This window comes from Schistocerca gregaria, chromosome 4 (assembly GCF_023897955.1).
Source record: "Schistocerca gregaria isolate iqSchGreg1 chromosome 4, iqSchGreg1.2, whole genome shotgun sequence".
NCBI classification, from domain to species: Eukaryota; Metazoa; Arthropoda; class Insecta; order Orthoptera; family Acrididae; genus Schistocerca; species Schistocerca gregaria.
The window spans coordinates 313,077,684-313,101,672 of NC_064923.1; the positions used below are offsets into that span (position 1 = coordinate 313,077,684).

General features: G+C 36.8%; 1 protein-coding gene across 1 annotated transcript in view; it reads right to left on the minus strand.

The window, feature by feature from the left end:
- The window catches only part of LOC126365880 (inactive tyrosine-protein kinase 7-like), a 457,269-nt gene that overhangs the window by 16,967 nt on the left and 416,313 nt on the right, over window positions 1-23,989 (minus strand). The window contains exons 9-15 of the mRNA XM_050008577.1: window positions 19,114-19,226; window positions 11,345-11,501; window positions 11,097-11,244; window positions 10,828-10,955; window positions 10,438-10,632; window positions 1,941-2,153; window positions 378-640 (exon numbers count right to left, since the gene is read on the minus strand). Of these exons, the coding sequence (XP_049864534.1) occupies window positions 378-640; window positions 1,941-2,153; window positions 10,438-10,632; window positions 10,828-10,955; window positions 11,097-11,244; window positions 11,345-11,501; window positions 19,114-19,226 (1,217 nt within the window). The remainder of the gene's footprint in view (window positions 1-377; window positions 641-1,940; window positions 2,154-10,437; window positions 10,633-10,827; window positions 10,956-11,096; window positions 11,245-11,344; window positions 11,502-19,113; window positions 19,227-23,989) is intronic.

Consider the following 23,989-nt stretch of genomic DNA (forward strand, 5'->3'; position numbering starts at 1 on the left):
AAATAAAAAAAAAAAAAACTAGTTAAGAGTTTTACGTTTACTCAAATGTATAATTACCAGAAATGTTATTACTAACAATCTTTGGTTGATGGAAAAGTTCTGTAAAAAAGATTGCAAATCAACACAAAAAAGTTAGATATAATTACTTATTACACTTCTTTCAAAATTAAAAATCTTAAATCTTGTTGACCAGTGATATTAACCATATCCTGTACTTGATAGAGTTCACATATATTAAAACCATGACCATTATATGAGAAAATGAAAGTGAAAGGAGTATATTACAGCAATTCATTATACAAGTTTAGTTATTTCAAAAATTTACACAGCCAAGATACAACAGCAAATGGTATGTTGTTTCACAATATAAAACTTACCCAGTCAGTGTACTCAAGCACCATATAATGTGGCTCTGCATCACGACATAAGCCTACAAGTTTCGCTACATTCTCATGTTGTAATCTGTGAAACATATCTAACTGTCTGCGAAATTCTTGCAGTAAGTTTTCATCCCTTGTGGACTGTAGTGCTTTTATCATGACAACAGAATCTTTGTCTTCTTTTTCTTTAACTTTATCATCACCTTCCAGATGCAAGCCTCTCATCTTGGCTAAAAATACTTCACCAAAGTCACAGTGCCCTATAAAATACATAAAAGACCTCCAGTTTACAAAAGCAAAAACAGTTCAATGAAAAATCATCATTTTTATTGAATATTTTCACAAAGGGCCCCTGTAGTTAAATGATTATGTGGTAAAAGTATACAATACAGGTTGGTATGATCTAAGTGAAACATGATTACAGTATTCTAAAGCTATACAGTAGTTCACAGGTTTTTTCCATGTAATTAATACAGTTGTTACTTAATAATAAAATTTCATCTAACTGTGGTTTTAAATAGCATTCCAGACTTTTTTTTGAATGGTCAGCAACAGCCCATTTCCCAGATCAAGAGCCAAATTATCTACGATAGGGATATCAGTCAAATAGTATGACCAGCCACAAAGGATTTTAAAATGCTTTTACTTTACAGCTATAATCAGTTTCAGGCATTCATGACTATCTTCAGATGGCTGACAACAAGCTGTAGTTGACAACAATTGTGTTACTGCTAACATTAGCCATCCAAAGATGGGTATGAATGCCCAAAAGCAGTTACAGCTCTAAAATAAAAATGTTTGTGGCTGTTTGCGGTAAGTGCCATCATTCATTAATGGCTTCAAAGTTCACAAGATCCAACATGGATAAAATAACATATGCAGTAATATTAAAAAGTTACAGTAATGTGCATGCGTCACTAGATCACAAGTTTGAACAGACAAGGATAAGGGAAGAAATAGATTGGATTTTTTTCAAAGGAACCATACTAATGTTACCTTAATCAGCTTCAGGAAACCAGGTAAAACCTAAGTCTGGATAGCTAGGCATGGCTTTACACATTGCTCTTCGTGAATGTGAATATAACGTGTGAATGTGTGAATATAATGTCAGTATCACATTTTGATCAATAGGTCAACTTATGACATCAATGCATCAATAGATTCCAAAAGAAACCTTTGCTAACAGTTTCCAGCGCGTTACAATTTTTTTTGAGAGGTTTCTGTGGTCATTTGCAAGCTCCATGAAAGACTGTCTCTTGTATTTACAGCAAGGAGCATCTTAAAAGTGATGGAATTATTAAAATGTGGAAACAGTGCAACTTTAAGAAGAGAAACAATATCAATGTTCACTTATACAGCATTCTTGAACCGTTTATTTATAACAAGTCACAGTTAAGACAAGCTTTAATTTCATTTTTTAGACATAAGAAAGGGCAGAGAAAGCTTAAGAATTTGGACAGAGAATTATGTATTCATGAAATATTCTTGAATACAAAAGGAACATCTATTGCTTACTACACAAAAATTTGATTTACAGATTAATAATGAGAAATATCTCACCTAAGAGAACTAAACTATGAAGATCCTTGCGAGAGACTGAAACTTTATCATAGCCATTTTTAGAGCGCTTGCTGTGGCCAGAACTGTGGGAATGGCCAGTGTCACCTCCATCACCTTCGCTCCTTGGACCTGCACCACCTGTGAGGCACAATCCTCCAGTCTCCTTTAGTTCTGTGTGTTCCCCCACAGCTTCACCATTCTCTGCCTTCGTCACTGTTGAAAGATTGTAATCAAATACATATTAGTTGCACTTAGTTAGAAGTTTAAATATCTTCTTACAGTGGAGTATGGCAAAACACATGAGTTTGAGAAATGTGGTACTGTAAAGTCCTTGGTGGAAATAAATAATGGAAGGATTCATTGACCAATAAAAGCGTGAACGTAACTTTATGGAGCACAGTATAAGACATGAGAACAAGAGTGGAAATGGGTGTGGGCCAAAGGCTGCCAAAGTCTGAGGCCAAGAGGATTCATTATCATATGACATGTTGTAAGGACAGCTCCCAATATAGATTTCACAGAAGCTGGAGCTTAGGAGGGAGATCTAGGTGACATGAGCTGTGAAGCAGCCATTAAAGTTAAGTATGTTTTCTCTCCTCTACGGCAGTGCCAATGAATTCTTTGAACACTTTTTACCCTATCAGTTCATATGAGGTGGATTGAAAAGTTCTCGAAATAACCATGAGAGGTCAGTGCTAGAGCAACGAGTTGTTCATGTGATATTCATTGGACTGTTGCCTGTAAACACGTGCCACATCAGTGCTCTTGGAAGAGAGATGTGGCGATGATGTGGCTCTGTTGTTGTTACCATGCATGATTTGCGAAAATGGGAAAAAATCGAGATTTGAGGAGTGATTAAATGCTTCATAAAGAAAGGTATGAAAGCAAATGACATTCATGCCAATTTCCAGAATACACTGGGGGACTCTGCTCCTTCATATTCACCTGATGCCAAGTGAACAAATGAATTTAAATTTGGTTGGGAGAGCTTACACGATGACTTGCAGAATGGTCGGCCAATATGTGTCACTACTCAAGAAATCATTGCAAAAGTGCACAAAATGGTCATGGAGGATCATCAATTGGAAGTGTATGAAATTGCTCACACTTGCCAGATGTCATATGAAAGGATATATCACATTTTAACTGAAGAATTAGAAATGAAAAAATTACCTGCAAGATGGGTGCTGTGACTCTTGACATTAGCTCAAAAGCGCATGAGAATGGACATATCGGGGCAATGTTTGGCCCATTTTAGGAGAAATGAACATGTTTTATTGCACTGCTTTGTGACCACAAATGAAACTTGGGTGCACTACTATAACTCAGACACAAAACAGTGGAAACATGCTCCACCACCAAAGAAAGCAAAGACAATTCCTTTGGCAGGGACAGTCACGGCATCAGTGTTCTGGGATACGAAGGGGAAAATGTTTGTAGATTATCTCCCCACTGGGCAAACAATTGCTGGAGAGTACTATACTAACTTCCTGGTCAAATTGCAACAAAATATACACAAAAAAGGGCAGGTTTGGCATGTGCCATTGCCATGGCAAAATTACACAAAGTAAGGTATAAATTGTTGCCACACTCAACTTATTCACCTCATATGGCTCCATCAGACTTTTGTCTCTTCCCAAAATTGAAAATTTTTCATGGTAGACGAAAATTCACTTCAAACAAAGAATTGATAGCTGGAAATGACAACTACTTTATAGGCCTGGAGGAAACTCATTTTTGAGATGGATCAAGGGACTAGAACATTGTTGGGCCAAGTGCATTATTCTACAAGGAGACTACATTGAAAAATAAAAAAAGCTTCAATGTTGTAAGTGCTTTTTTTCTATTCTGTTCCGAGAACTTTTCAAACTACCCACGTACCTCCATCCAATTGTGACCCTCCACCACTCCCATGCAATTATCTGCAAGCTATCTTCCAGGAGTTCCATAACTCCAACTTCGAGTCGCCCTGTTTTCCTAGGCCTCTTTCCCAGAACAGAAATCTCTTGGCTGATGAAAGAGCAGCCATCCAAAGCAAAAAAACAAACGTTGGTTTCATCATCCTCTCTGTGGACAAAAGTACCTCTAACTGCTACGTAAATTCCTAGTCCCGTCCCAAAACCTGTCCCCCAAATCCATCTTCTTCCTCTCCCCAACTACCTCCATCAAATAAACTTTCATGGATGCATGCAAGTCCCTGCTCACCACCTTGGTGTGCTGAACACAAGACGTATGTGACGAGGAGAGTCTACCTTCCAAACTGCAGCACTTGAGAAAGAACTTTCATGAGAATAGGTATTCTGAGACACAGATAAGATGTGCTTTCTAATCAAGTAAGAAGAAGAGAGAAGATGTATGTGAAGAAGACACTAAGCGCTTCATGTTCCTTCCATATGCTGGGCCACCCATGGCAAAGATTGCCAGGGTATTAGAAAATAGCAGCATTAAAATCTTCTTTCACTCACTGACTAAAATCAAGAATATACTGGGCTCAGTGAAGAATAAACTTCAGCTGTGAGTGTGGCAAACAATACATCAGCCAGATGCAGCTATGTATATTGCAGCACTGCCCAGAACATGTAAGGAGCACTCACCTAGGCCAAACAGAGACATCTGCAGTGGCAGAAGATAGTCTCAATCACAGCCATATGTTTGATTTTGAACAAACAAAGCTGCTGTACATGGCAAATGGGGTTTGGGATTTGATCTTTAAGAGGCTGTGGAGATATGAGTCCATGATAAGCTTGTCAACCAAGATAGTGATTTCCAACTTATCACCACATGGGATGTGGCAATAACAAAAATATGACAAGAACCCTCCAATGCAAAACCAGCTAAGGCAGTAGATGGAATAGACTGGCCCCACCAGGACATGACAACTCCTATTCACCATGGGCCACAACACTTTTCCTGGAGGCACATGATTGGTGCTGCCAACACAGCTGAGGCAGAGGAGCCTGCAGTCCACTGGCTATAAAGAACCATACAGGACACAAATCTGCAAGAAGATGACAAGTAGGAAGAAATGTTGCTGAAGAATGACACCTTGACTTGGCTGATAACCCAAAAAGACAAGATTTGCAGAGAAAGTCTAAATTTGCACCATCTCAGCTTGTTCCTGACATGAACACCAGACGATTCTGCTGCCTACTATGTATTACACACAAGGAACACACAGCACGTGGTCAGAGGAACTTTCATTCATCAGTACCATCTATCATGACAATGATCCACTTCCGGACAAATGTTCATAGAACCTTTTTCCTTCCATTTCCACTCATGAATCAATTCTTGCAGTTTACAGGTTTTATTAAAATTCCCTGTATAATTCATTTAGTTGCATTATAAAGCTACGCAGATTCTAACTGTTGGTCTTGTACTTCATGATTCTGAATCATTTTCAGTCTGTACATTCAAAGATAACCGTTTGTACAGATTTCTCCATGGGCACAACAGCAGACTGAAATGTAGCTTCATTTATAAGCATGGTCAACAACATCAACCAGGATGGCAGTTCATTGATATTTCCATGTGCTATGCTCAGTGGCATACTGTGTGAGGAAACAGAAAGACAACATTTTTTTCTATTAAAATCAGCTGGTGATTTGTCTGGTCACACTTAATATTTTGCAAGTAAGGAACTGGCCCTGGAAAAGGACTTTAGTATTAATGGGTGAGAGATCCTTGTTTGTTACTAGTGTCTTGTTGGTTTTGTGCTCTTTCTCTCTATTTGATTTGTTTGATGTCCTCTCCATGAAAGAATTGCAGCAGCAAGCAAACTGTAGGGTCCTGTGTACTGCTAGGGTGACATCACAGTAAAATGCAACTGATGGCTACACAATACCAAGCAGAGAATGGCTAAAGACGCTCAAGTAATATAACAGAAACAATTGATCCAGATAGAAAGTGTTATTTATTTTCATTATATGGTAACCAGTTTCAGTTGTACAAAAACATCACTGACATGGAGTTAGTGTATAGAGCTGTTGTAAATGCAAGGAGCACCTTCATGTGTTACCAATAGAGACCCACAGGTCTGAAGATAGTCTGTGTGACTTGAAATGGTTACCATACCATAAAAAATAAGAAATAAACAGAATTTGCAGTCTGGACTGACTGTTCTTTGTTATACTATGATACAAGATCCCTGATGTTCCAGTTATAAGATGAAGGAACATACAATAACTGAAAAAAAATTGTATCACCAAGAAGGAATTTTGCGACGTAAACAAAAGTTGGCAGGCATGTTTCTATATCTGAAAGATGATGGCTATTTTGCACCAGTCACATAAGAGTGGCACTAGTAGTGCCACTATGAGGATGCATCAGGTTTGCTTTAAATACAAGCTGTAATGACTGTGAGTATTGACTACCTCTGAGATTGTACATGGTGAGTTGATGTCAGTCAAGAATGCCTTTAAGTCCACATAGATGTCATCATCAAGACTTCTCTAAGTTTGAACAAGGTCAAGTAATAGGGTTACAAGAAGCTGGATGTTCTTTCTTCAATATTGCAGAAAGACTGGGCAGGAATGTAGCCACTGTACATGACTGCTGACAGGGACAGTCACGAGAATGTATGGTCGCAAGAAGTATGGGCTCGGATGGCCACGTCGTGCTACCAAGAGGGAAGACCACTGTGGCCAGCATATGGCTCTGGCGCATTATACTGCACCTGCAGCAGCAACTGGAGCAGCAGATGGCACCACACTGACACAACAAACTCTTACAAATCAGTTACTTCAAATACAGCTCCGAGCCCGTCGGCCTGTAGCGTGCATTCCACTGACCCCAATCCACTGCCATTTGTGATGTCACTGGTGTGAAGCGAGAGCTCACTGAGGCAGGATGGAGGTCTGTTGTGTTTTCTGATGATAGCTTGTTCTGTCTCAGTGCCAGTGATGCCCATGTGTTGTTAGTAGGACAGGGTATATTCGTGGACAAGGAAAAAAAAATTCCCGGATTTCCCGGTTAAAAATACACTTTCTCCTGGATGAAAATACACTTTTTGCATGTTAAGTGACAGTATACTCTTCCTCAGCATTGTAAAACTCATCAGGCCTATGGTTTTATATGTGGGAGTGGAATTTCACGGCACTTTAGAAAACGAAACTCAAGAGAGGGAAAATGTGTTTTGAAAGACCTTTGATGTGCAGCAACATGTTTGCTGAATATTTTCGTATTATGAAGATATAAATTTGAATTCCTCCAAACACTGCATGTTACTTTCCGAAACATTGAAATCAAGATTGCGATGTGCTTTTGTAAGACAGTCATAGCTCCTGTCACGTGATCTCGCCAGCTGACAGCAGCATAGGACACATGATGTAGTCAGCCAATAGCAAGATCACTCTTAAGTAGCGCGAACACGCAAATAAGAAAAGTTAATGGTTTAAATTAATATACACAGCATTCACATATAATATTGGTCTCAAAGATTAATAAGCTGGAAAAGAAGCTAAGCTTCCACATATCATGTTGATCTTTTTTGCGCGTGTTACACTTTAAGATACACCACACAAATGTGCCAGTAAAATGACGTAAATGTCTGATCTTTTGGGCTCGAAATTCTTCTAAATGGTCGTCCTCAAAAAGTTCATTTTTAAATCAGAGTCAAACGCTTTGTGATTTAAGAAATTCATTGTACATTCTCTCACATAGTAAAAAGGAAATCTGCTTTTAATGTAACGCTTTTCAAACCACCATTTGCAATATTTTCCCGCGACCTGTTAGACTTAGGTTCGTTTCAGCAGTTGCAAGAGAACACCAAATAATAGGTGTCACCGCGCTTACACAGCTACGATGACGCAGGAAGCCCAAATGTTCATAGGCGTAAAACATTAAAAGATCTTACGTATAGCATAAAAGAAACAATACATCAGATGATACTTCAAGAGCGTTGAAATTTCGTGAACCATACTAAAACGCATAATTCGGCTTAAAATGCACATTCGTATGTAAATTTTCTTGGAGTACCAGTATTGTATTATCTCATGTTTGGTTCTTTATTATGGCACAATGCCATATGTGCACTTGAAATGCAGTGAACTGTTGAAACTAGCCAATAGTGTGAAATTAAACACTTCGTTTCAAATAAACTGACTGCCTCAGCAGAAAAGATTAACTTTAAGCCAAAACTCTTTACCAAACCGGCAAAAATAACTTCATTGTTCTGTCAGGAAGGTGGAAATAAAATCTGAAACTAATAACATATTTTAGCCTTCCGTAATAATGCGAATGTATTTTAATTCATTTGAAAGCTCCTAGCCACAAAATTCCGTTTTGCTATCATTTAACGTAAGAGCAATAAACAAAGAGGAAAGCCTCTGGGATAAATTCTGAAAGATTCTTCAAAGTCCTATGTACACATAAGCAGGACCATTTCATACTCAATGAAACATTATTCATGAACAGAATAAAGTAAAGACATATTTGTATTTATCATTGGTATGTTACAAGTGTCCAGCATACTTCAAGGCAATTACAGTGCTTCAGTGCATTTATGTGATACTGAATCCATTATTGGCAGAAATGTGTAAATAATACATGTACATTCTGCCCATACATATGAGACATGAGATATTTAATCAGTAGGTACATATAAAGATACACATATCATTTGTGCAACAAATGTCTGCTGTTTATTATTTTTCTGATTTTCATTTATATGTCAGTTTTAAGTTTTCACCTTCACATATTTAAAGTACAATCTTCATACTTAACATTGAAGTATAAGGAGAAGAGATTCATTCCAAATTAGTTTGGCTGCCTCATTTACGAATGATTTTACATCAAGTGAGTGTTTGCACAGAACTGCACTCCCGGTCTGACACAGAAAAGTGAGCTCAAAACAGTCAAATCACTCATCAAGAGATGGAGACGCAAGCTGAAAGGGGCACTGCTTGTATATATCATCATCAAGTGCTGAGTATAAAATTCTGTTGAGCAACATGTATGCAATTCAAGAAATCTGGAGGATTAGCCATACATATCAGTGTCCAAATAAATTGTGTGGACAGAGAGATACACAGAGTGTCACTGCTGGGTTATAAACTAAACTGTTGTGTTATAAACTGAACATAAACTTTATGCATACATTCTTGATGAAATGTTTATGGCAACAACCTTCCATTGAACTTAAGAGCACTTCCCAAGCAAGTTGTCACACAGTATAAATGCTAACACAAGTGCCTTTGTGTATTTGATGTGCAGAATGCTATTAATGTGGTTTGTATTTCAGAACACAAGTTGACACTATAGCCAGAGTGTGGTGTGCATTTAGCAGGTGTGGGCATAATCAGTGCAACACACTACACATGTTATGAACAAGTAAGAGTGATTATCATACCAAGTGGAACCTAACTGTGTGAAAAGAGAGAAGGTAAACATACATTGCGAAAACATAGCTCAGATCGGGGGTTTGTTTTTAGAAGACTCAACTTCACAAGTATCACAATAATAGAAATTCCAGGATGGAAATAATAAATAAAAATAAAGAAATGGAACTACTGACTTATATAAAAGATGATGTGCTGGATGTAACAAATTTTACTAGCTTTCAGGCTAACACCATTTTTCTAGTCTAATTAAACACACCGTCGCAGTGACACCCAAATGTACCCACACGTGGCTGTGGTGATACTATCATACTATTAGTACAATACAAGTGTCTTCTTTATAGCATCTAATAGGTGTTTGTAACTCTCAGTTTTCACACACACACACACACAATATTCCATACTGCATCTTCTTAACCAAACCTACTGTTCAGGAGTATGAAATATACTGAGATAATGTACATCTTATCTACTGAAACCACCTGTTACTTTGGATGACAATTAATTTAAAAATGCCTTATCATTAAGTACACATTAATTTCCAAAGCATCTGAAACACCTATGTCGCACTCTGCATCACGGTGTGTGCAACATGTAACAATCCATGCTCTTTGAACATGTTTGGGGGCTGATGACGTAATTCCTGAGTCACAGAGACAAATCTCTATGCTGCTGATTTCTTATATTAAGAAAGTAAAAACACGGTCTCTATTGACAATAATCACAATCTGAAAAGGTGTTTCCAATTACTGTTGGTGAAGTCAGAATGACATCATAAAACAGAGGAGTGGAAATGAGGAAAGCAATCTCTCTATTTGTACTAAACAGAAGTTGAGCATTAAAACCATGTAGGGAATTCTATGCATACAATCAATCAACTGAAATGACTGTCTCTTCACGTAGTTTATTACTTGAAATTATTTGCAGTATGGAAAGAAATAGCATCTGCAATAGAAGCTACAATGCATCATATGACAGATGGAGTGCATATTGTACTACTTCTCATTGACAACTGTGCAAAATCAGTAAGGAAAAAAATTCTGTTCGTTATATGAGACTATTATTGCTCTCAAACATACCACATTACTCTCATACTTGCAAATTTCAGGTACTACAGCATTATTATAAGCCCAAAAACAGTACAAATATAAGATACTTACAAAGTGTATTAGTCCCTTCTGCTCCATTTGCATCCATGTACGCTTGTTTCCTCTTGCGCCTACGATAGCGACACCAAATCATGAGGCCTATTACAAGTACCATGTATGCAGCTGCAGCTGTCAATGTTATTGTCACTGTTTTTGTCATCATTGAATCCTCATCAGACCCTTCCATTGGCCGGTACCCTTCACCACCTATTATTTTATAATTTTCATGATTTTTTTTGTTTTTAGTTTCAGAAATATTTGACAGTATCAAGTACGATTTGATTTCACAAATTCAATAGTCTCTTTACAAACTCTTATTTAAGACAATGAAATAATAATAATAATAATCAATAACAATAATTAAGACAGAAAATGGTAGCCCAATCTTTCAGAAGCACTCACTTTGCACATAAAGCACAACTTCTTCTCGCTTAAAACCACCACTGTTTCCTGCAGTGCATCCATACCGCCCCTCATCAGACAGCTGCACTTCCTTCACCCATAGGGTACCATTCTTTAGGACTGTAAACCTATAATTTTAATATTAAAAACGTAATCAGCTATTCATAGTTATATTCAAGTGAGAGTATAAAGTTTCCTTTCACCAGACAAATAACTTTATTAACAACATTCTAAAATAAAAATTTAAGTCAAAATTTCATTTTTTGTACCTGTCCTGCTCTAAAGCACTAAAATTGCTGTTTCTATCCCATTTGATTGTAGGTTTAGGATCACCTTCAGCTATACAATGAATCATAACAGAGTGGCCTTCATATGCTCTTGTTGGATTCTGGGGTAGTACAGTAAATTTTGGTGTCACTGGAACAGTTAATTTGAGAGTGGATTAGGCCATTATGACAGGATTATTAACTGTAAAATTGTTTGTCTTAATGCACTTAATATCTGAATGTAAACTCACCTATTACATCAATGTTTATTGTTGCATTTATAATACCCTGAGTGTTTGTTGCGACACATGTGTATCGTCCCTTATCATTCATAGTAACTCTAGTAAAAACTAACGTGCCATTGTGGTCTTGCACATGCTTCGGAAGTTCAAACATATTTTCTCCCTCCTAGATGAAACAAAAAATGCATTAAAATATAATCATTAAGCACTTATTAAATCAACTATAGAGTTAATTAGGAGTAGCTACAGAGTAAGGGAATGGTAATGGGGAGAAGCCAATAATTTTCTCCTATTTCTGTGTTTAAACTGAAGTTTTCCAGAAACTTACAGAATCTCGTATTTATGTACCATCAAAACCTGTTGATGAAATAAATTTTTATTCACTACCAGTTTAAACAAAAGTTATCACCACAAAAAATAAAATTATGCAATGGGATCTACCTATTTTCTATCAATAAAACAACTTTTGACTAGTCGGTACTAGAGATCAGAAGTGAGCTCCATATACTCACTTTAAACTCACCAGCATGTCCTATGACATCATCTCTAATCTCGCAATCTCCATATGCCCAGAGACTCAATTCGAAAATCTCCCTGCCACTGCCCACTTAACCATAAACTCGTCACTTGAGTCTTGTGGGGTACATGTGGACTGAGTTTTGTGGGGTACATGTGGACTCTACCAGCATGGAGAGGTGAGCTAGTACATGAGTTGGTAAGTATAATCAAGTATTTGTGGCATTGCTGCTACATTGGTTGGGCATAAGGCTATTATACCACTACACTGACAGATGTGTGAGATGTGAATATTGTTCAGTAATGATTATCATTATTATGTATATATAACTATGTATCCAGAACGAGATTTTCACTCTTCAGCAGAGTATGCGCTGATATGAAACTTCCTGGCAGATTAAAACTGTGTGCCGGTACAAGACTCAAACTTGAGACTTTGTCTTTCACGGGCAAATGCTCTACTATCTGAGCTACCCAAGCACGACTCACACCCCATCCTCACAGCTTATAACTATGTATGTATTTATGCAAGCATGTGTATATATATATATATATATATATATATATATATATATATATATATATATATATATATATATATATGTGTGTGTGTGTGTGTGTGTGTGTGTGTGTGTGTGTGTATATGTACATGTGCATGTATATGTATTAAACTGTGTTTTGAAGACTGCTGTAAATGTATTTTAATATATGATCTCAAATCAGAGAATGTCCAACACTTACAATGGTGATTAATTATTGAGAAAATTTACATCAGTCTTTGAAAAAGACAACTGCCATGGATATACTTGTCATAATTGATATTGTTTCACCAAAGTTACAGATCCTCAGTTTCATTCAATGTTTGAGATGATATTCAGCTTTGAATAACAAACATAAACATTACATAATGTTATTCTTGATCTCCAGTACAAATAAATACATATTATAATCACTTTAATATGGTCATCAGTGTTGCCACTGTTCAAAATAAAAATACAGTGTCATCTGAAGTGACACATTAGCTCTCAGACCAACCATTCCCTGTTACTGCCACACACTGTCAATAATCTGCCTACCTTCATTAGAGCCAACTTTTAATCCATGACAACATAGGTTTGTATGATCAAAGAGTTTCTGTCAGAAATAAGTGATTAGATGTAGAACAATTGCTTGTCATTAGTCTTAGACTGATAAAAAAGCACTGAGAGAACAGAATTATACCACACAAAGCAGACTATGCGGTATTTCTCCTACTGTGCCATCAATAAAAATAAAATAACTTCCTGCATCACTGCTTTCAAGATTAAAATACATTTACACAATTCCAGAAACTTAGGATACTGTCCATTTCTGTGTTTCCTGCTGTTATGTGGAGTTCACTCTGCATACTGACCACTCGTCATTCTTATAAGTTTTGAATAGCTGGGGATTTTCAATTTCTTGCCTGGATTCTTAGTAAGCTTTGTCCATAACAAACTGTTTGTCAAGTTCTGTGATGGATTAGATAATATATATTTTAAAAAATCATCAATTTACACTTCATCACATTTCAATGGCCATGGCATTACTGCCAGGAAGATTAAGATGTAAACACTTCAATGTACACCTTGATGATGATTGCATGACCACTGAAACATTCAGTGATGTTTAAAATAAAAGTGATTGAAGCAGTATAATGTTCTTACTGCATGTGTCTGTAGAATGAATATTTTCTGACATTACCTGCAGTACCCCAAAGATTCTACCACAGGACAGTACTGAGTGAAAGTAAGCTAGCAATTTAATATACAAATCCCCACTCTAAATTTGGTTCCATTCTGTAGTACCATTTGTTAATGTGACCCTCTGTTTTCTGTTGTTAATACATCACTCCATCCATGCTTTTAAAACCATAATTTTCAAATTTGTCTAGTAGAATTTCATGATATAAAATCAAAGGGCTTGCCAATGTCACATTATGGTTTCCTTGTCTTTATTTAGTGGTATCTTATAAAATATCTCCCACTTTATAAAATTATGCAATAAAAACGGTGACACTCCTTCCATAATTTGTCAGAATATCTGGATACTGAGATGTAAATTCTGGTCAAGCTGACCACAGCTGTTGTAAGTGGTCCTTGACAACCTGGATACTGGCATTGGTGCAGAGTTGATGTCCAAGCTGGCACCATACATTTTCCATCGTGGACAGGCATGAGGATCTTCCTGACCACAGAAGTATCAGACAGTTGATAGGGACATGTTACATGTACATGAGTACTGTCCTTCCGAAAAATGGCATCATGATGCTGTTGCTTGGGAGGTAATGCATGAGGACGCAGGTCGTCTGTGGCATACCTGTGACACACCATTGTGCCATCAAAGTTCCCTCAATCACTGTCAGCTGTGTCTTGAAATAATACCCAATGACTCCCCAGAGCAGACAAAAGGAGCAGCCCCGCTGTGCATCTCCTCTCTCCAGGTGTGACTTCTTCATTCCATTCACTGTGATGTCTACATGTGACACTGTTCATGCCCCTTATGCACTGAGGCGATAAAAGTCGTAGGATAGCAACATGCACATAAATAGATTGCAGTAGTATAGCGCACACATCTATAGAAGGGCAGTGCACTGGCGGACCTGTCATTTGTAATCAGGTCATTCATGATAAAAGTTTTCCACTGTGGTTATGGCTGTGTGATGGGAACTAGTAGCTAAATGGTAGTTAGAGCTAGATGCATGGGACATTCCATTTTGGAAATCGTTAGAGAATTCAATGTTCCAAGATCCACGGTGTTAAGAGTGTGCCAAGAATACCATATTTCATGCATAACATCTCACTACACACAACACAATGGCTGACAACCTTTACTTAACAATGAGAGCAGCAGCATTTGCATAGTTATCAGTGCTAACAGACAAGCAACAATGTGTGGAATAAACACACGTATCAATGCGGGACATACAACAAATGTATCCGTGTGGTGAAATATAACATTAATGGGCTATGGCAGCAGACAATCAATGTGAGTGCCTTTGCTAACAGCACGACATCATCTGCAGCACCTCTCCTGGGCCTGTGACCATTTGGTTGGAGTCTAGATGACTGGAAAACCATGACTTGGCCAGATGAGGCCTGATTTCAATTGGTAAGAGGTGGTGGTAGGGTTTGAGTGTGGTGCAGGCCCCACAAAGCCAAGGGCCCAAGCTGTCAACAAGGCATTGTGCAAGCTGGTGATGGTTCCATTATAGCATGGGCTGTGTTCACTTGGAATGGAGTGGTTCCCCTGGTCTGTTCGGCCCGTTGGAGAACATTTGCAGCCTTCCATAGCCTTCATGTTTCCAGACAACAATGGAACTTTTATGGATAAAATACGTCATGTCACCATGCCACAACTGTTCACGATTAGTCTGAAGAACATTCTAGACAATTCGAGCAAATGATCTGTCCATCCAGATTGTCCAACACGAATCATGTCAAACATTTATGGAATGTAATCAGAGATCAGTTCAATCCTGCTTGGCAACACTTTCATAACTATGGACAGCTATAGAGGCGGCATGGGTCAGTACTTCTGGAAGGGACTTCCAATGACTTAATGGGTCCATACCATGTTGAGTTGTTACACTGTGATGGGCAAAAGGAGGTCCAACACAACATTAGCAGGGATCCCATGACTTTTGTCACCTTAGTGTATATCCTACCCAGCACATGAATAACACTAATACATTCTGGTGGCCATTCTAGCTGCAGAGAGGATTGCAATTCTGATTATTTTCACACATGCCAATGGTTTGTACATCTACAAAGTTACACTGACATCAGGAAATGTCTTCTTGGTGCTTCATTTTTCTTGTCAGGTAGTATACAAATATATGAATGCATCTTTATGTCTGATAGAAATGAAAAAAATAAAAAGAAGTTTTGACAACATACAAATGAAACTGCTACACTGATATATAGAGGGAAATTTATTGATAAAGAAAGTAAAAGTAAATGACATACCTCACCCTGTGAAAGAAACTGTTATCTATAGAACACAATGAATGATGAATGAATGAATGAATGCCCAAAGCAGCTGCAGAAAAATTTTGAGCTATTATTACACAAACTACACTGACAGAAATGAAAAGTGTTACATCATATCCTACAGATGAAGAATGATGTAAGTACATGGTGACTGGGTGTGCCCAACATTACTGAATCATTATCATGAGGGACATGGAAGTATCTTTGACAGATTATGCAGACAGTTGCCTGTTATGCAGTGAGTAGTGATGAGATGAACTCACGATAACAGCGTGGCAAGAAGATTAACCATGGGTCCTGCATAGGGTCATCATAAATTGTCAGGAATGGATTACTGGAAGCTAGGTTGATATCTAGAGTTTCCATTAATTGTTTGCTGCTGACATCATACCACAGACAATAGAGACTTGCATGGTGTACAGCCAGAGTCAACTGGGCGACTGAAAGTCATTCTGTGGTATTTATAGATGAGTCTTATTTCTGTTCATAGATGAACTGGTGAAAGATCACAGGAAGCAGAGATTCTCGAAACCCATATCACTTCAAATTTCTCATGGTGGGATAGCTGTTGGATTTGACAACAGAACTGATTTGGTAATTGTTGGAGGAAGGCTGAATACTTGCTTGTATGTAGCAAGAATGGTAATCTCTATTGTCATATCCTTCATCACATTTTTCTGCAGAATAATACAATTCACACATTCCTCAAATGTAAGGATTGTTTCCTGACCTCCCCATTTCCCTGGTTTGTCACCCATAGAGGACGTCTGTGATGTGATGGGAAGACACATACCTTCATGTCATCTTCTCGCTGTCAGTCATCATGCCTCACAAACATGTTCTTCAAGTACGGCAAGAAATGTCTCAGGATAATATTTGGGGTATGTTTCTTTGCATGCAACAATAATACAAGAGTGTATTCATGTCTGTGGGGGAGGGATACACCTCACACTGAGGTTGGTGATGTGCATCAGTTCCAAATGGAATGAAAGTTAATCATTTAATTTCTATTGGGTGTGAACATCCCATCAAAGTTTGATATACACTGAAGAAACAGGTACCGCCGCCTAATATCGTGTAGGACTCCCACAGAAGTGCCACAACACAAAATAGCATGGACTCGACTAATGTTTAAAGTAGTGCTGGCGCGAATTAACACCATGAATCCTGCAGGGCCATCCATAAATACATAAGAGTACAAAGGGTTGGAGATCTCTTCTGAACAGCATGTTGCAAGGCGTCTCAGATATGCTCAATAATGTTCATGTCTGGGGAGTCTGATGGCCAGCAGAAGCGTTTAAACTCATAAGAGTGTTCCTGGAGCCACTATGTAGCATTTCTGGACTTTTGGGGTGCCACATTGTCCTGCTGGAATTGCCCAAGTCCATCAGAATGCACAATGGACATGAATGGATGCAGGTAATCAGGCAGGATGTTTACATATCTGATACCTGTCAGAGTCATATTGAGATGTATCAGGGGTCCTGTATCACTCCAACTGCACACACCCCACACCATTACAGAGCCTCCACAGCTTGAACAGTCCCCTACTGACAAACAGGATCCATGGATTCATGAGTTGTCTCCATACATCCATCTGCTCGATACAATTTGAAATGAGATTTCTCCAACCAAGCAACAAGTTTCCAGTCATCAACAGTCCAAAGTCAGTACTGATAGGCAGGCAAGATGTAAAGCTTTGTGTTGTGCAGTCATTTAGAGTACATGAGTGGACCTTCGACTCTGAAAGCCCATATTGATGATGTTTCATTCAATGGTTCACACACTGGCACTTGTTGATGGTCCAGCATTGAAATCTGCAGTAATTTGCAGAAAGGCTGCACTTCTGCCACAATTAATGATTGTCTTCAGTCATTGTTGGTCCCGTCCTTGCTGTATCTTTTTCCAGCTGCAGCGTTTTCAGAGATTTCACGTTTTATCGGATTCCTGATATTCACGGTACATTCGTGAAATGGTTGCATGGGAAAATCCACACTTCATCGCTACCTCTGAGATGCTGTGTCCCATAGTTCATGCACCAACTATAACACTACGTTTAAACTTACTTAAATGTAGATAAACTGCCGTTGTAGCAGCAGTAACCAATCTAATAACTGCACCAGACACTTGTTGACTTATATAGGTGTAGCCAACTGCAGTGCCATATTCTGCCTGTTTACATATCTCTGTATTTGAATAAGCATGCCTATATCAGTTTCTTTGGTGCTTTAGTGAATATTGCATAACACTGCATAGTACTGTCAGCATAGATGGAGTAGCTAATGGAGTAGCAGCAGCTGGATTTTAGGCTTGGGTAGATGATCTCATCATCCTTAGTGTATGCAAAAATACGAAATTGTAGGAAAGAAATATGACACAGGTAAATGGAAATGAAAGAAGTGTAAAAATCTGTAAATAAGTGAGACAGGGTTGTCCATTTGCAACTTCGTTCTTCAATACATTTATGGATTACACACTCATAACATGAAAGGGAAAACTGAAGTATTAAGTCAGAGGGAGAATCAATTTAACAGAAATGTTCAGCAAAGAGTACCTCATTGCCTGCACATTGAGGCAAAAAAAGGGCTATGAACAGTTCTCTCAGTTATTCCCAAAACATATTATTAGAGAGATCAATTTTACAAAAATAAAAGTTTTGGAATGATACATGTGACTTAGTCCATTTGAAACTTAATGACATGTAATAGTCCAAAATAATTCAAAACCTTAATCATAACATTCTTAGCTTTTTCACCTACATCCATAAAAAGTAGTGACAGTGATTTTAGTAACTACAAGAACACAGGTCTTTGATATGGATATTACATTGCAATATGACAATCCATTACGTCAGAAAGCATATATGATGACACTTCTAATCTTTTTATATTCAAAATTATTTTTTCCTCTTAGCATTTTCAACAATACCTGTGAATGAAAGAGACCTTACAAATTTAAGTTATCACATATCATCTGAATTACTGAAATTGTCCTGAAGGATTTTTCTATTTTAGACAGCTAGAACTTCTCATCAGTTTTCTGTATCAGAAGTTTATGTGGATACTTGGTAAAGATTATCACTCATTACATAAGTGCACTGCATACTAAAATCAATATAAGTTGGCTTATGCTAGTATCTGGACTAGTATGAACAGTTACATGTTGCTTTAAATGAAGACATTAGGTTAAACAAGATAAATAACTATGAAACATGAATTACATTTATATAAGAGCATAAAAAGAAGTACTCACCTTAAACCATTTTATAACTGGTGGATCTGAACCCTGTGCCTTACAATAAACACGAGACTCAGAACCTAATTCAAGTTTCTTATTGACTGGCCGTGGATTAAATTTCAACTTTTCTGTAGAGAAACAATACGAATATATGAATACAATCAAAGTTCTAAGCTAATTTTCTTTGAAGATTTTTTAAAAAAAGTAGTATTCCAAATTAATAAAATAACAAGAAATATTCAAGAAATATTTTAAATTTGATATTCAATTTTTTAATCTGTTCAACATATATACATAAATTTAAGTCTCATTTTATTTCATACATGACATAATTTAGACATGACAGTAATTCAGTGAAGATTATATACATTCGCAGTCAGCACATCTAAGACACATGCCACTAAAATCTCTAAAAAGACTTTCTACTTTTTCAAATTTTTATAAAGCTATGTATTGTTTATGCAATGAATGTGCAACTAGCCGAATTATTCAAAGGGTGTATGTGTAAGGAGAGGACACTCATTATCAGGAACACTGCAACAATACTTAACATTCACAATAAAGAAACAGAGAAAATATATCGAACTATTGCCGAAATATTCCTTTGTCAGTACTATAAATTATTTAACAATATTTCAGACAAACTGTCTATAACTGTGTTGGGCTTTAAACACGGAGGAGAAGCAAAAAATTTAGAAAGTGGATATAGTATAGGGGACTGTGCCAATACCCACTTTAACTAAGATCTACAAACTTACAAAAATCTTGTCACTAATCCAACAAAATTAATCCAGTGTCATTAGAGAAACAAGGGCACAAATATAACTTACAAATAAAATTGTATTAATCAACAAATCAAGGAGTCTGTATTAAGAGAGAATATATTAAGGAGTGACAAAGCAGTTTGAGAAACTGACTGTACTTCAGTTTTACTGTTTCCTGTGAACTGGCAAGTGGTTTTTTTTAAATAAATAAACTGAGATGAATTAGAAATACGCATTAGTGGAAATGTCATCAGTTTGTAGATGATATTATTTTGTTTGCTTTGAGTGCAAAAGAAGTTCAACAAATAATTCAAAAACTCAATAGAGCAAGTGTGAGAGTAAGGCTAAAAACTAACTGGGTAAGAACAAAATTATCAAAGTCAGTATGCTGGAATGGTGTTGATGTTGGTCATGGATTGAAGACAAATAAATGAGTAAGAGAAAAAGAAGTTTACATTTTCATGTGAATGTTACTAAATTGGGCATATAGAAAGATATACTAGTGGAATATGGAAAGAACAATGCACTACAGTTTTGGGTGAATAACCATCAGCAAAACAGGATGGTAAACTTCAACATGTAAAGTTGAACACCAAAGTCATTAGCCACTGTAAATCAAAAGCAGCTAATGCTGAAGATGGTAGTTCGTATGTAACATTGTATGATAAATTTCATGCTACTGTAACTACACATTATTGGTGAAATGTAATTTATTATATTTTCAGATGATGTTTACCACTTGGAGTAATGAATTATAGCAATAATTTCATGTGGCATAATGGTGTGGGGTGAATACTTTCAAGTGGACACAGTTTCAGCATCTGCTATATTCCTGAACTAGAACAGTTATCCAATCTGAGAAAGGAGGCCTACAGTTTAATGTGGGATGCAGACAATATGTCATTTCTGGTGACTTCTCACATCGTTGAAAGGTGGAGGCTAGGTTAAAAAATGAATTGAAAAATCTGTGGCCCAACCAGGACTCAATCCCATGACCTCTCAGTTCCAACCACATGCTCTACCAACCGCCAGGCCGGAGGGATCAATGAACTAGTTCTAGAGTAACAGATTAGTGCTTTGCATTAACTTTCTTAATTATTTTTTTGTTTCTTTTTGTAACATGTTAAACAGAATATACTGGCCTGCATGCTTGCAAAACACTTATAAAGATGAATTAAAGGAACATACAAAATGGAAGTGAGAGGAAAATGTGCACACATGTTGGGTGACATTTATCACAAAATAAAATTTCCAAGCCAAAAAGAAACAGCCTAAAAGCTGAATTCTTATATTTAGTTACTCAGATGGTCTGTCAGTAATGTTATTACCGATTGATTTAGAGTGAATTCACAGGTATATGGAGTGTTCGTCTGTTAAAGAGAATTTAAAAAGCAGAGATTTGCAATAAAATTAAAATATCACTACTCAAAAAAACAGCAGGAGATATGACCAATAAAAATTCAACTGAGTGACTGATAAGTTGAAAGCAAATGATTAGCTTTACCATAACCAATTGCGGATGCCCATTCACTCAACATTCTGCAAGTTCCAACATGTGGTGCAGTAAGTATGATAGATGACAAGAAATAATTGTTGTCTTATAGAAAAATAAGTCATGAAGACATTGGTAGGCTCAATCATCAACTATCTGAAGAGTTATAAAGTTAAAAGGAAGACAAGTGTTCATGTGTTTCTCAGACCAGATGAATTGGACAGTTTAGTAAATAAAGATCTTTTGTCCCACTTAAATTAAATTAAATTTTTTCTCAGCAAAAACAGGTTCATTATCAAGAACTTATAGAACATCAGATGCTGCTAAAAAAGAATTTTTTGGTACGCATTACATCTCAAGTGCAGCATATCATTCAAACATTCTAATATTATGGCAATATTTCCTTTCAACCTTAACATACTTTACTTTATTTGAATATAAACAGATTCTGTTTGCTGAAGATTTAGAGGGCGTGCTTTTGAACTTGTGTTCATTTTCCAAATTTATTACAATATTGTTCAGTAAACAATGTCCTCTTAAAGACAGATTCTTTGAAGGCTGGAGTTCTAAATTTAAAAGAGCTTTCCTGCTGAGGTTTTTGAATTTCAGAAATGATAAAGTGTCTCTAGGATTTATTCCAGTCCCTGTTAATGTTAGGGTAAAGAATAAACTTAAAAAAAAATAGTAATCGACAATTATTGTATATGATAATTAAAGACATAAAAGAAGAAAACTATAATAAAAGATCTGCTGGAGGTATACCAAATTATTTTCAGTGGATCAAATGGTCACAAGGTTTGAGTTTAATCATTTTAGAGTCTGGGTTCTCAGTATCATCATCTCAACATACTTATGTTGATAATCAGTTTCTAATTTGCATTCCACTAAATGAAAGATAAGAAACACAATCATTGAAGCCAAGTACGGATCATGCCTTAAACTAAAAACAGTTCGTTACTTTATGCCTATATAGAAAAGTCAGAAAAAAATAAGAGCATGACACACACACACACACACACACACACACACACACACACACACAGAATGATTACAACAAAATTGAATAATTTATGTATTTTGTTTTTATTAAGTATATAAAAAATATTATTCTAATTTAAATTTATTATTAATTGTAAACATACATTTGTGTCTCTTGTCTGATTTTTAAACTCCTGTAATAAACACTATTTTCCCTTCTACACTGTACACCAAAATTAAAGGGTCACTTACCTGATACATAACCATTTTCTGCATTTGCAATACAGAAGTTCAAAATTTGGCTCAGAGTTGCCTAAAGTAGTCCCTCAGTATCTTATTCATGTATGTATCAATTTCACACTCTCTATGCACACGCCACAGAATATGGCAAAAAAAAAAAAAGGATGAAAATGCATAAACGCCCTTTCCTGCTTCATATCATGTTCACATTTCATGGAATAGTTTTGATCAGTCCCTCATGATTACAACCTGCACACCAGAATGGAAACTGCAGTCATGCTACACTACAAAGGAGTATGATCACAGTCAAGTGGTCCGCAGTCCCCATACGCTCTTAAAGATGGGTCTAATCACCTGTGGGATGTCAGTAGTGTGAAAGGTTGTCACAAATGTCATCCTGCTGCACACTGCATTGCAGACTGTCATTTTCAACTGTGAAATGTGTGAAAATTGACAACACAAGGGAAGGTGTAGTTTCATTCACTTCCTTTATTATATCTCCAGAGACATTTTCATGTTGATTCTGAGCAACAGTGAGTCCAAAATGTTTCCATTTACCACCATAAGAAAACCATCCTATTTCAGTGCTGAGCATTGTAATTATAACATACTAAGTAGTGGTGTCAAGAGATGGTGTGAGATGTGGGTAAGGGGAGGTGTGATGACCTTATAGTGTGACACATCCACTGTGGCCAATGTGACATCATTGATCCACCTTACACCTCACATGGACTACTGATGTCTGGTCTTTTTTCTGCATGTCAACACCTTACTTTCTAACTTATCACTGAGCCTGAGAATGACATCAAAGGACACTACACTTCTGTACCATTACAGAGGAAGCTCAGAAGCACCCATATTCATGCCATATTTTTAATATCTGCATTGCACTGGGAAAAAATGACAGGGTTCAAAAAAGTGAACCTATAATTTTGTTGCACAGTATATACCTTAAGTTTGCCTTTTCCTAAGTGCAGTGGGAAATTTGTAAATTGTACTGATCGTGCATAAGACATCTCATAATAAAGTGAAATGTGCGAATAATGTTCTGAAGTAATACACTATCAATGTGTTATAGGTAAATGTATTCCTTACTAGTATATTTAGACTAAAATTAATATTTAATTAATGTATGATATGTGCTGTAATATTTTTCAACCATAAAATCATCTGTGGAATAGAAGGACCCACTGACCAGAAATTAATACTCTTTTCTTTTTAAATTATTGTTGTTGCCCGTCGAAATGGATGATTCATTTATGATTGGCAAAACTTCTATAACTATATACTTCACTGCTTTTATTGTAAACTGGGTTTCCATGGTGAATACTGGTGCATATTTTACTCCTAAGAAATGTGTAAGAGGCCGTTGAACATTAATTAAAGTGTTGAGTAAAAGACGTTCAAGAGTTCAAAC